The following is a 14,430-nucleotide window of genomic DNA, read 5'->3' as shown; positions in this document are numbered from 1 at the left end:
ACTGCGTAACAACAGTATTATAAGGCGCTGTTGTGGTTGTCTTGAACGGTGTGGGAAGCGGTGCAACTGTACCCGCAGCTATAATGCGACGATCGTTACTTCATAGTAGCTGGTGATAATTCGCATCAGCGTTACTACAGTTTTATTTCATTTGGAGTACAAAACGAGCAAGCGCTGCATTCGTATGTAAGTGTTTACTGTCGCCTATGGAAATCTGCAGCATGGGCTCAAATGTGATTGGCGTCCTACCTGAGTCATAGATGCGTTGGTATATCTGATGATGACTAAATTTGTATGTCTCATGAAAATCTATCTTACGACACCTTTATAGTCGTGGTCGTGGTACGGATTCTACTTAACATGCTTTTAAGCGTTGTAGTTAAGCCCCATGAGCCCCCTGAAAACATTTGAATTTTGCGCCATGATCTTTAACTAATTGTAAAATATATAATTATTTTATTAGGATTGGTAAAATACGCCCACTGAAGATAGCACCTATGAACGCGGCCTATCAAGCTAGCTACGATACTACTCCTGCACCACTATCGCAGTGTGTTGTTAGTTTGCACTATTTGACGTGATTGCTATAACAATTTAGTAAGTAAATTGAAGGTTTATTTGTTATTTAATGGTTTATAGACTAGTCCAGAGAGTATAGCTGTAAAAAGGCAAAAAATGACTTAAAAGTAAGAATAGCAGAAAAAATGTTTAAAAAAGTGGGAAATACAGCTCAATTCAAGGGAAAAATAAAACTAACGAATGTTGGCACGGTTATTTACGATTTCTAGTGAAATTTGATTTCCTAACGAAGAAAATTAAATGTAGAAATTGTAGATTTTCTTGTGAGGCGATTAAAAGTTAATTATTGAAACTTAATGAAAAATGAGAAAATCCAGTGGTTATTATATTTATTGACACATTTACTTTTAAATAAAAGCAGTGATAGCCTAATAGTTAACAGCGTCTTGATCGAGAGGTCCGAGGTTCATATCCCAGGCACGCACCTGTGATTTTGCAAAGTTATGTGTGTATCAGAAATTCGTGAGAAAACCTGTCTACCTAAGAAATCTTAAAAAAAGCTTTCAAAGGCCTGTGAAGTCTACCATTCGCACTTTGCCAGCGCGGTGGACTATGGTCCAATCCTTCTTATTCTGAGAGGAGACCCGTGATCAGCAGTAGGACAGTAGTGCATTGATGAAAGATGATGATAATAATTCTTTATGGTATAAAAACAATATTATGAGAAAATTTGCCAGGAAGTTTTTTTTATAATGTAGGAGTAGCAGACGAGCATGCAGTTCACCTATAGCAAGTGGCTACTGTCGCCCATGGACATCTGTAATCTATTATGCGCCACTACCCCTGAGTACGAGTCGGAGTCGAACTATCGCTTTCGAAATACGGAGACTTGATCGTCAAAAATGTATTTTTCATTACAATTGTTTAGGTGCAATTTTACGTTAAAATTTATAGTCGAAACCTTAAAAGGGAAGATATTAAGTAAAAAAAAAATGAATTTATAGCCCATTCAGGAAATGTGAAATTCACCTGTTTGTTTTAAATTATTAAAGAAAGCGACTTCTTAAAATGTAGCCTATCCACTCCCGGAACTATCAACCACGAAAGTCCACTCCCTGAATCTATCGACACCTCTTACGTTTAAATTTATATTCAGTCGTACCCTTGGGCTGCAGGTTCCCGTATAGGTAACATAAAATACAATGCAGGAAACTGTTTTAAATTACTCATACTGACATAATACTTACCTACTGTATAAAACATGTATCATATGTAACAAGTTACATTTATGAATTAAAAGGGTATGAAGTTTATCTAATATACAGTTGCAGCTCATGGATATACCTACTTGACATACTTTAAGGGTAAATTATTGGTGAGCACACCATTCTATGTATCTGTAGTCCTGGGACTACAATAGGGTTATGCTATTTTCTGCGGGTGCTAAGAGGTGACCAGCAAGCGATCCCGGGAAGGGCGGCTGTATATGTGGGTTTTAGCAGTAAAAATCCAACATAACTCGGCTATGCTCTCTGCGGCGTCAGGTACCTTTTGAAGTTTCTTCTCGTGAACAAAAAAAACAAAGATACACAATCCTAAGTTTAAAGTTTAAGTTTATATATATGTTTCTTTATATTTAAATATAGTTTATGTACCTGTTTATATGCCTGTATGCGTATTTCAAAGTTATAAATACCTAATACCTATATAAGCGTATTGGAAAAATGTCTGTGGCAGCGGATTCGTTTCGCATTCGAACCACTGGTATTTCACAGACTACCTAATGGTTTAAGTACTAGGATTATCGCGATAAATATCTGTTATTATTACTGTACAGTCATGCTGTAGCATTTTTATCTTTGGATTAATATGGAGGTATTTCATATAACACCACGAAAAGCCTTTAAGATTAATTAATACTGAAAATATGCCACTCCGGAATCGTGCTTCTCGTGGAATACCTACTGATAGGTCTTCGATCACTAATAAGAACTAGATACACAATCAGCGACAAAAAAACGGGGCGACGAAAAGAGCACCCAAATGGACATTTGGGTGCACAAACCTGTCAAAGTGATAGCTTATGACAGCTAGCTTATGTCGTAAAAATTTATTGCTTTTGGTAAGCAGTTTTTAACACCTTTAAATAATAGTGATAAGGTTGATTTTGCATTAATTTTAGATTCTGTCGCTTAGAATTTTATAAACGCGTTTGACGCCACTTTTGAAGTTCATTTTTGTATGGGATTGTGTATCTAGTTCTTATTTGTGATCGAAGTGATAGGTATATCAAAATTAAACTGACAATCGCCAAATAATACCGTTTTAATCTCCATACATAAACCACCCTTTATTTTTAATATTTGTTGTTGCAACCTTAGTAAAACACACTAAATAATCAAGTACTGATGACGCTTCGACATATAAAGCCCCGTGACGGACGGACACAACGGACGCTTTTAGGTCTAGTGTTTTACATTTGATTAAGAAATACTAAAAAGAAAAATATTTTCTTTACAAAAGGCGCAAATGTATATAATACGTCTTGTATTAAAGCGGTAGGTACTTACGTAGATACCTACGGTACTACGGCAGACCAAGCTATCTACGGTAACATTCGGCGTAGCCGTAGAACGCAGTGTCGCTGATAAATTTTCTACAAACATTACGTCGTATTTCCGGGTTTTATGGAATGATCTAAACTTCAGTTCCTCCGTCTTTGTTGTGTTCATTTGAAGACCCCGTTTCTATGTGAAAAAAAAATTGAAACCATTTTCGAAGCTTTCGAATGGTGCTTTTAATGTAAAGCTGCATTAATTGATATGATATGTGTGCTGTAGTTTATATGTAGGTATATCAAACGAAAAACATGTATTTGTATAAATCTATACGATGACATGTATGAGTATTATACAATTTAAAGTATTAATTCTTTAAAAGCTAAATAATTGGCCAAGTACGAGTCGAACTCGCACATGGAGAGTTCCGTATCACCAACATTTTTATATATTTTATTTTTATTTTTAGTATTTATTACAGCAGCTACTAAAGTAAATACATTGATAGATAAAGCGAAAAACTTCGAGAAATAGCGGTTTCTTGTACGGCGACCCCCATTTATTTTTATTTTTTTTATTTTTAGTATTCGTTGTTATAGCGGCCGTCATTATGTATCCTCTGTAATTTTTTTAAGTGTCTACCTATTATGGTTCCAGCGATAGAGCCCTGTGACAGACGGACAGACAGCGAAGTCTTAGTAATAGGGTTCCCTTTTTACCCTTTGGGTATGGAACGCTAAAAACTAAAAAAAAATATAGGTACGAGTATATAAAACTATATGTACGTAAACATTGCAACATAAATAAGCTGTAAATGTAGAGTGGGCTAATTAATTTAATTATTTTTTTAATTTAATCATTTTATTAATAGTAAGTCTTTATTATTTATGGATATTTTAAATAACAACCAGATATTTTTATGAAATTACCTAAAATCACATCAAGTAACCATTTTACGCGTTTACGTAGGTGTAAAAAGTAACAGCGTGTTACGTTTACAAATATATTCATTTTAATCTTTATTTTCTATCAAAACCCGTACATGGAGTGCGTCCGTATTAAGCCGAATCGGATACAATAGAATAACAAAGTGGGCAATATTCGCAGATTTACATGTTAATGTATTAAACAACTTTATGACCTACCTCAACTGAGTGGGTTTTATGCGAGCGAGCCAGTTTCGCGGGCCATGTTCAGTGTCAGCTATACAAAGAAGCCTCCTACATGCAAGACAGCCGTCATTTCTTCTCTAAAATAACTGTTGCCGCTGTTGTATCCTAGATAGTTAGATACGTATCTTATTTAAAGTTAGTACCTATGAACGGCCTTTATTGTTTACTAACGTTGTACATTTATTAAGTTGGTAGCATACCTTTCTGCGTTTGGATTGGATTTTTAAAATATATGAAATTGGATATCCTAATTTTGTACAAATCGATTTAATTTTAATTAGAATTTGGAACAGATGGAGAACATTTGTACATTATTTATGAGGTAAAAGAGTTTACACAAAATATTGCATATGGTTTGATTCATATAGCTTTACCACCTAGACAAGTGATGACATTCGTGGTTTAACGACGTTGGCATCATTATCACATGCTCTTATATTCGCTGTGTGTAACAGAAGAGAAAACCCGAGTACAAGAATTTCTATAGTGTTAGATATAATTCGTTGCATGATTCAATCATAGCATAAGCGACTATATTTTGAGAATTAGAGTAGGTATTTGATTCACTTATTTTCTTTCGTAGATTAGGTAGATAGATAGATAGGTACTTATATTGCCAACGTGCGTGTGATCTGCGTTGCTAATGTCATACCGTTCAAAGTAAAATATTGTAGTGCTTAAACAGTTGTTATTGGGCAGATAAAGTTGCGGTGCCTGTGTCTCCGGGGTCAATCTCTAAGGACTCTACCACATTTCCTTATCTATTTGATCTAAATTCTGTTAGTTTTTCAAAATTTTGTAGTTTTTTCTATGCATGTTAAAGCTTCTTATATAAATAGTAAAATAGAGAACGAATAATTAATAGAGTAAATGCTATTTTTGCTATAAAGTCCATATTAGAGTAAGTTTGAATTGCATTCTAGTAGGTATTTACTTAAATTTGTTTTAATCGCCATATTTTCACCTAGTTAAATGATACGTTACATATAAGGTATCACCATTTAAATGGACACTAATATACTTGGGTACACATTCGTACACTTGTTGATCATTACAACATGTTTGACAGTGCAATGAATGCAAAAAGCGGCTGCAGCGTGGTAAGTGGCGAGTGCAGCGCGGCGGGGGCGGGCGGCTTTGGATGGCGGCGCTGCAATTTTCCCCGCCCGCACCGCGCCGTGGGCCGCGTTTTCCGCGAGGGGCGCGCCGGCCCCCTCGCCCGCGACAGCCGGGAAATCGCTCGTCGCTCGTCTCAGTCCGGCTCCGCCGTCGCACTACTAAGACGCGTACGAGTCGCGCCGCACTCTGCACTCGCGAGCCTCCGCTCGAATCAAACGCTCGATCCAATATTCGGACGAACCGAGCGCGCGCGGCGAAAATAGTGAGCTCGTGGCCGGGAACGGTGAAAACCCGGTGCGAACAGTGGTAGGTGCGGGCGGCGCAATGCTGCCCGCGCTGGCGTTGCTGGCGCTGCTGCTGGCCACGAGCGCGCCCGCCGCGGCGCGCCGCCATGCCCCCGACCTGAGGGAGGACGAGCCCGCCCGACGTACTACCCGCCCTGCCGGTGAGCCCCTCTCACTACTCTCTACTAAATGCGCCTGTTGAATGCATTGTAACAAACCAAAATAAAACCGCGAGACACCTGGACTAGTAGAGTAAGAGTTAGAGAAATGCAAATAATAATAACGTAAATAATTCAACCGGTATAATTTATGTAATGCATTATCACATTTATATAGATGAAGCTTCATCTGTGCATCTATTCATATATTTTGTATGATGCGGTTGCGGCTGTTGGATGCAACGCGTCGCGAATAACCAATACGTTGCATAGCGTATAGTAGACGATCAAGTGCGTATGTCTATGTAAATAATTGCATCTCAAGATTTCTCAAGTGGTAGAGCGACACGATAGATTAAAATGCACGTAGTGAATATCTGCGGGTAGCGAGTGAGTGGCGCGCATAGACCGTAGAGCGGGGGTTAGTTAGTCATGCCGTCACACCGCAACGCGTCGTGAGGACAGTTTATTGATACGCGTATCTGACGTATCGTTATCGAGTTGATATCGCCGCTGGTAGGTACTGTGGGATAATAAAAACAATGCCACGTGAGAACGGTGATCGACTTTCGTTTCAATACCAATAGCAAACGACAGATGTCAAGTGATTTATTTTTGTAGTATGATACAATATGTTATGTATGCATTTTATCGGGCAAAGACTTTGACTCTTAAATAAGAAAATGTGATAAGAAATAAACTGATAAAAATGGTACAGAAAATGAAAAAGTTATGAGTGCAAAATGCATGACACCATTCATTGATAATACTGATGGAATTTGTAGTTATTAATATTTGTAAAATATCAATGATTACTGACTACTTTTTCTTCTATTTGTCAAAATAAAGAAAATAACGTAATTTTAGAAAGGCGTAGGCATTAAACTTAAACGGAGAAAAATGGCATATTCTTCCTGAAATGCTTAAGTTATTATTTTAGAAATCATACAGGAAATATAGTGCGATATTTCGAAGACCTGTTACAATTGTTAACATTATAATACAATACGAAATAATCTTGCTTGATCAAATGCGTCTCTGTAAAAACAAGGTGGTCTTATTGCTGCACATTACCATTTTATTTAGATAAGTAGATATAAATAAGTAAAAAAATGGGGAAAGTTAAGATTAAAGGCTAGGTTCCACGAATACAAGTATACAAGAATACAAATATGTAATATTCGATAGACAATAATCTAAAGCTTAACGTATAATAAAGGAGAGGAGAATGATGATAATAGGAAAGTATAGAGAGGAACAACATTCTTTAACTTGTTTAGTAGTTCAGTTTTTTTAACTAATTTAATATAATCATAAACAAAGATATTAAAAATATATATTAAAGTATTCTAAAGTACTTAAAATATACACAAAACAGTAGGCACACTTCATTAACATTTTTTAACTCATAAATCATAAACTCATAAGTAATATTTTAATACACACTCTACGTTTATGAAATCGTTCGATTTTGTAATCTTATCGTAATATATTACAATATTAGTGATTATATTATTGTTAAAGACGTAAACTGCATAAGATTTTCTAATCTCTTAGGCTTTTTACTGTATTGGAGTTTATCAGATAGCCTTATCTGCTATATCTTGATGTACTAATCATCAATTATCGGATACACGCTAAATATAATAATTGGGTGAAATGTTACTAACACACTTCTAACAAGTACTTTATAATCATTTAAAAATAAAACTTTATATTAATAATATGGTGATTTTAATTTATATTCATTTACTTATTAACGTACGCATATTATGTTTTATCTAATGTTAACCGCGCATAGCCGCCTGTGACTGCCCATCTCTGGTCTTCTCCAAATCGAACAGAATCGGAACGTTATTCTTCCTAGTTTGAGTCGTCTTATATAATTTAAATTAGTCCATCTAATAACATTTTCAGCATAAATACAACTCTATATTTTTGGTAGACATAAATGCGGTAATGAGATTGACGATAGGGCTTCTGCATTGTTATCAAAGAGTTACTGTGTTAAATAATATTTTATCAATATGTTTTAATGCTCTAACGGAATGCGTTAAATCGTTTGATTTATTTGTCAAATGAAAAACGTATTTATTCATAAAATAATATTCCAACACTCGACTGAAGTGAAGTAGGTACTTAAGTATTAAAAACGTAAATTTAGGTATGTATAATCTTTAGTTATAACAATATTTACTGTGATAATAAAATAATAATGGTGTAAAGGTACGAGTATCTTAAGTAAATTAAAGGTGGAATAAAATGCGTTCTATGAGCCTATAATATAATATTAGCGTGAATTATATTTTATAATTAAACAGCAAGGTGCTAATTTAATACAGGGGTCATGTAGAGTCAACTATAAAAATAATGTGCCATTTTAAATACGATATTAGGTACTACCTCATTTGGATTAAGTTCGCTAATATTAAACGCTGTATCACCCTGAGTCACGTCTTCGGTAAGATCTAGTAAATTTTATGATAAGAAACCTCCTTTTATAAATCTTCTTGATACTAACAACGTTTGTGTTATGTACTCATACGTCTTATTCCATTGTTGTCTATCTAGATTAATCCAGACAAAACTGAATTAATTTTACACAATTTTGTATCTAATGAAGGTTAAACTTCGTCGTGACGACTAAATACAATTGTATATCATATATTACGTGCTACTTAGCTTAGATCTACTTGGGCATTCCTTGATAACATAGCTAATGTTATGTTTAGCCTCTTTTTAATCAGCATTTTCTTTTAACCATAGTTAAGGTGGGCTCATGATAACCCGCGTGGTACAACGGTCACCATACCGTCAGAGCATTCTGTCCGGCCAGAGAGATATCTGAATGATGAATTTAGATTTGTGTTCAGGGTCTGGGTGTTTGTGTATTTGTCTTTGTGTGTGTCCATGGCACCCACGACACAGGGTATCCTAGTGTAGGGCTGTGAGTGAAGAAAGCGTCGTTTTTATGTGGCTAAATAAAATCTTAGGCCAGAAATAATCTTTTTGCGCTATTATTTACTATCTTGATTGATTGATTAACCTTGAGTTGTGTCCGAGACGATGTAATCTCTAATAATTCTAATAGACATGACAGGACATTCGCAACAGGTTGTTGGGAATAATGAGTCACTTTCTCGACAACTTTCATTCATTTTCCGGATCGGATTAAAGGTGGTAGCGTTTGCCAAAACTTCTTAACGATCGTGCCAAAAAATTGTATTACCGAGAAGAGAAAAAAAATGTCTTGTCTTCGTCGTCTAGACGGTCCAGTGAGACGAGACGTGACAGGGAAACTTAGCTGCAGTATAATGCCTTTGTGAAGCTATCTATAGCTCGCTTGCATATAGGGTTGTCACCTACTCAATTTTAGTTAAATATGTTTCGCTTTTTATAGTCACGTTCCCACAAATACTTCACGTTCCTATTTACACGTCAAAGTCGTTATTAAGGTGGGATGTTATGCTTATTTGCGTCCGAGAGTACTTTATTATATATTCAATTAGGTACTTAATTTCTACCTTCCGTGCTTCCGTGGGCTTGTTAATCCGTCTGTTCCGGTTATTATCTTTGTAAAGCAGTTAAACCTTGTCTCAAGCCGTATAAGCGGTTTGAAAATATGAAAAAAATATTATTAACTTTTTTAGCTGGTCAATCAAATACGCAGGGCTTCATTTATTTTTGGGAGAGAACTGTGCACAAAAATGGGACATTAAATGTGTTCCAACAAAGTAATTATAACAAGTTATATTAAGATTTTAAGTACTTAAAGAAAAAGAAAACTGTTTTTTTTAACAAGGTATCATTGTTTTTTAGGCAATATTCGGTTTAATATATCGCTGAGTTGGGTGTTTCTATTTTTGGGCCCGACAACCCTAGTTGCATACCATCTATCTATAGAGTGTTCTAAGAAATTTGCGTTTTAAAATAGTATAGCTTTGAAATATACTCACGCAATGGACTACTTTACATATTATAATATATGAGCAGATGTAAGAGATTAGATAGGCTCTGTTAGATGTGATAGGTATTCAAGGTATGCACGGTTTTACTTTTAAGTGTGCTGGAATAGGTAAATGTTCATAAGTTATGCATTTATTTTTGGTAGAGTTATTTTTTTTAACCATCGTTTAATGATTAGAAATAAGTATTTTGGTGTGAACATTACATACAATACTAGGGGGTACCGGCACACATCCTGCCCTTAAAAAATAGATCTTTATAACATAAACTCGGCAGATTTACATATGGGGCGATCATCTTATTCCTCAAAAATCTATGATTGGGTTGTAAATGGATTCAGTTATAGTTGTCCACGAGCAGCAGTAGTCACTTACCATCAGATGAGCCGCATGTACGTTTACTATATCAAAAATATCCCCATCTAATTGGTCAAAAAGTATCAAAATTGCACTTACATTTCTTTGAAATTCCTTGAGCGCTTTGGAAGTTTAATATGTACGAACACAATGTCACGTGATTAATATGTTAAGATTAACAAGAAAATTTACTTAAATTTGATTATGTATATTTAAAAAAAAAAACTAAAGTGTTCTTAAAGTAATCTTAAAATCTTAAAGTTTTTAATTTCCTCGTTAAGTAGGATGAATATGTTCGCTCTACCCACTTGACCTTGAACCTTTGAACAAAACAATTGGATTGTTATTAAGACAACCGATCCCAAATTAGACATTACACATGATTTATTTCGGTCGTTCTGTCAGAAGTTTATCAAATGATCTTATGACACGAGGGCGGCGGCTAAAAGTGTAATGATTTAGTAATGCTCCTTCCGCTATCGCTAAAGTAAGGTTCTTGTTTCATTTGCGACGATTATCGAGTAAAGCGTAAAAATGTAATGATTTAGTAATGCTCCTTCCGCTATCGCTAAAGTAAGGTTCTTGTTTCATTTGCGACGATTATCGAGTAAAGCGTAAAAATGTAATGATTTAGTAATGCTCCTTCCGCTATCGCTAAAGTAAGGTTCTTGTTTCATTTGCGACGATTATCGAGTGAAGCGTAAAAATGTAATGATTTAGTAATGCTCCTTCCGCTATCGCTAAAGTAAGGTTCTTGTTTCATTTGCGACGATTATCGAGTAAAGCGTAAAAATGTAATGATTTAGTAATGCTCCTTCCGCTATCGCTAAAGTAAGGTTCTTGTTTCATTTGCGACGATTATCGAGTAAAGCGTAAAAATGTAATGATTTAGTAATGCTCCTTCCGCTATTGCTAAAGTAAGGTTCTTGTTTCATTGCCGACGATTATCGAGTACAGCGTAAATTCGCTTCCAGTGGTTTTATTTTCCCCACTCCGCCTGGAGCTCTTAGGTTCGAATCACTGGCCACCATGGATGTATCTAAATTATGTGCGTCTGAACCTCTGACAGTTCTTTGATAAAATGGTGGAGACGCTTAGAGAGGTCTCAGAGTAAAAGAGTTTTAGGCCATAGTCCACCGCACAGCACTGGTCAATTGTGAATAGGTAAACTAGACATACCTTCGAAGTCATCTTTTTTAAGATTTCTTACAGGTTAGGTATACAGGTTTCCTCACGATGTTTTCCTTTACCGTCATACCAAGTCATAATTAATTCCTAATACGCACATAGCTTTTTAAAATCAGTAGTGCCTGTTATTCGAACCTTGCGCTCTTTTAGAGGCAGTGTTTCAATTACGCTATCACCCGGTCAACTTACACGACGAAAGAAATCAAACAAGTGCAAGAACCCGTTCAATGCAAACTGCCGAAGAGTTCGGATTGTCTTCCGGCGCCAGCGCATGGCTTCCTGATTAAAACTTGCCTTCAAGGCGAGAGCGTGAAGAATGCTCTAGGCAAGCTGGTTTCATCTTAAGATGCAAACTTAGGGATGTTGAAAAAATATCGATTTTTTATTCCATCCTGTATGACGATATTTTGAATATTGTAATATTGCCTATTAAAAAGGAATACTTTGTAAATTCTAATAATTTAGGAATAATACCTTCCTATTGATATTATAGAGTCAGGTTGAACGAAATACATCATTATATTAAAACCGCCAAATATTTTGATTTTTTTCCGATTATCGATATTTTTTCCTCGCCATATCGACGCCGACATCGAAATTTTAATTTATATCGATACATCGATATGTTTTTTCACTTCCGACATCCCTATGCAAACTTAAACACATCTCGCTACTTTATGACTGTTTTCTACAGTGCTTTACATTATAATTATCATAGTTATTAATAGCATTTGTGTAATATTTTTGTATTCGTTTAAATTTTACATCTGTAATTCTTATGAGTATGTAATGAAGAGTTAAACATGTTTGTTACAAATTATTCTATGCATATTAAGTCGTCTAATCGAATAATTAAAACATCTTTCTATAGGACTGTTCGTGTTGTATTGTTCAGATTTTAATGTTATGATAAGGATGTATGTTATGACGACGGGGAAACCTTCAAAAGGTATCCGAGGCCATGGGAGCGACGCCGAGTTATGTGAGACTTTTAAATCACTAAAACCCCCCGGTGGTCGTCCTCGGCGTTTGGTGGAGAACTCCGGAATCTCCAACGGAACACAATCGGAGTCCTCCTAACGCGATGCCCCTACCGGGCTCTGCCTTGGGGGAGCAAAGTAATTTACGCTCCCACATCCCTTGGTGATTACAGCGATATGCGACCACACAAACCCTAACGGGGTCGCATGCTGCACGGTTTGAGCTCCCTTGCCGCCCGCAACCCCGGAAATCCCTTTTAGTCGCCTCTTACGACAGGCAGGGAATACCGTAGCCCTATTCTGGTCCCGGGACTACAGGGACAAATAATCGAAGATACCTAACATCTACATTTGTGAGGTGTAGTCCTCAAAAATAGAAATTCAGTCTTATTGGGGCTTCATTATAGCTTTTTTGGCAACCGACAATGATCATTCCACATCAGTGGGACCGTAGTAAATAAGTATTTTATCTGACTTTATAAATTTTGCTTGATTTAACATATCTTGGAATACTGTTATAAGTTGCGTTAGTTGTATCACTTATTGTTTTGTATGCGGTCGAGAAAAACTTTCTTATAGTTTAAAAACCAAAGGAACATTGAGATTCCTTCTTGCCATAATGAAGCCCTTAAAAATGGAAGGGACATTCAAATTTAATCTCGCTTAAAAGGACTGAATATAAAATATAAGTACAAATAATAACTAGGACGATGTAGTAGTAATTACAGACGTCTTTCGATTCAGTCTGTGAGTGCAAAATCGAATGTTTTGACACTTCTATCACAATTAATATGATTAATAGCAACCAGTCACATCTTCACGGCCAAAGTCGATTTGTGATATAGAGCAGGCGTGTGTCATTTACCGATTGTTCGGAACGATACAGAATTAACTTTTCTACAAGAGATTCGATGTAATATTTACAATTAACTTCCATATTTTATACCTACTTATCATAAATTTACCTACATACAAGGTATCGTACTTGTCTAAATTCTTTTAAATCTCATAAAGAAATGAATAACGTAATAGAAAATATGTATCGATACAACTCAAAATAATAAAATAAACGCGACGTTATATGGTCTTTTTTGGGAACTCGGTTAAAAATTAACTGCTGTAAATTAAAAAAAAATATGTCGCTTTCTAAACTATAGATAAATAAAATATCTTTACAAAGGTTAATTTTATTTTTCATTCATCTTTCCACGAAGTCCATTGTATTAGCAATTGAATGTCACTTGTTTGAACAATGAAGAAAAACATGGTGAGGACATATGTATATGTACCTACATTCGGTATATACATTTATGTGTAATAGAGAATTTCCATTATTAGTTACCGTTAGGTATACATATATAAAAACCTAATCCTTGAAATCTCTACCTTCGCCTTTAGAATTTGAGAAGATAACAGTTTCAGTTTAATAACAGCGATACAATTTAGAAGCTGTGAATTCATTCATTTCCAATTCCATTCCATACCAGTCACACATAACGTTACATATAAGAATGTAATGTGAACATGAATAATCCTGATTTCTGGAATGTTTATGCGTATTATACAAGAGTGCTTGCATTGCTTCGCGTACGGAATGAAAATGTGTTTGCGGATTACTACGCGACATTGTAACTCCGGTAGTAATGTGGAGTACAGTAGCGCAACAACATACAACGTTCGGATGTCGCATACAAATTTAATGTATGTACAATGTATATTTATCAGATTTGATGCGTAGATGTTTTATCTCGATTTTAAGTGTCTGTAGTAACGGGACAAAGGTCAACAATGTATTTTTTTTTATTTTGGCGTATTTTATTGTTATTTTCATAAACTTATAGGATCAATCTTAACCAATTTTTCTGTAAGAAAGTTTGAAATTTAATAATTTATCCATGAAATTATTCTAGTAAAGGCATTTGTGAAATATTTAAGTGAATGTGAAAAATACGTAAAATTATTGTTTAGCATAAAATATTTAATTTAATTAAAACCCACTTGTTTATCTGTTAACTTATTAATTTACTTATTAACACACCCACGGGAAAGTTAGAAAAAGGGATATTAAGTGCAGTTGAAACAAAGGTTCTATATACCTTTGTCAACTACAACAATTTTGTAGAACTGAAC

General features: G+C 35.3%; 1 protein-coding gene across 1 annotated transcript in view; it reads left to right on the top strand.

Annotated features, from left to right (window-relative positions):
- Window positions 1-5,509: 5,509 nt before the first annotated feature.
- sog (chordin short gastrulation) overlaps window positions 5,510-14,430 on the top strand; it is a 133,926-nt gene continuing 125,005 nt past the window's right edge. The window contains exon 1 of the mRNA XM_073093123.1: window positions 5,510-5,813. Coding sequence (XP_072949224.1) covers window positions 5,693-5,813 — 121 coding nt within the window. The 5' untranslated portion in view covers window positions 5,510-5,692. The remainder of the gene's footprint in view (window positions 5,814-14,430) is intronic.

The sequence above is a fragment of the Epargyreus clarus genome, unplaced genomic scaffold (assembly GCF_041222505.1).
Source record: "Epargyreus clarus isolate Ecla_fem2 unplaced genomic scaffold, WU_Ecla_fem_2.2 ptg000004l, whole genome shotgun sequence".
Lineage (NCBI taxonomy): Eukaryota > Metazoa > Arthropoda > Insecta > Lepidoptera > Hesperiidae > Epargyreus > Epargyreus clarus.
This window is presented reverse-complemented; position numbering and strand designations above follow the sequence as displayed.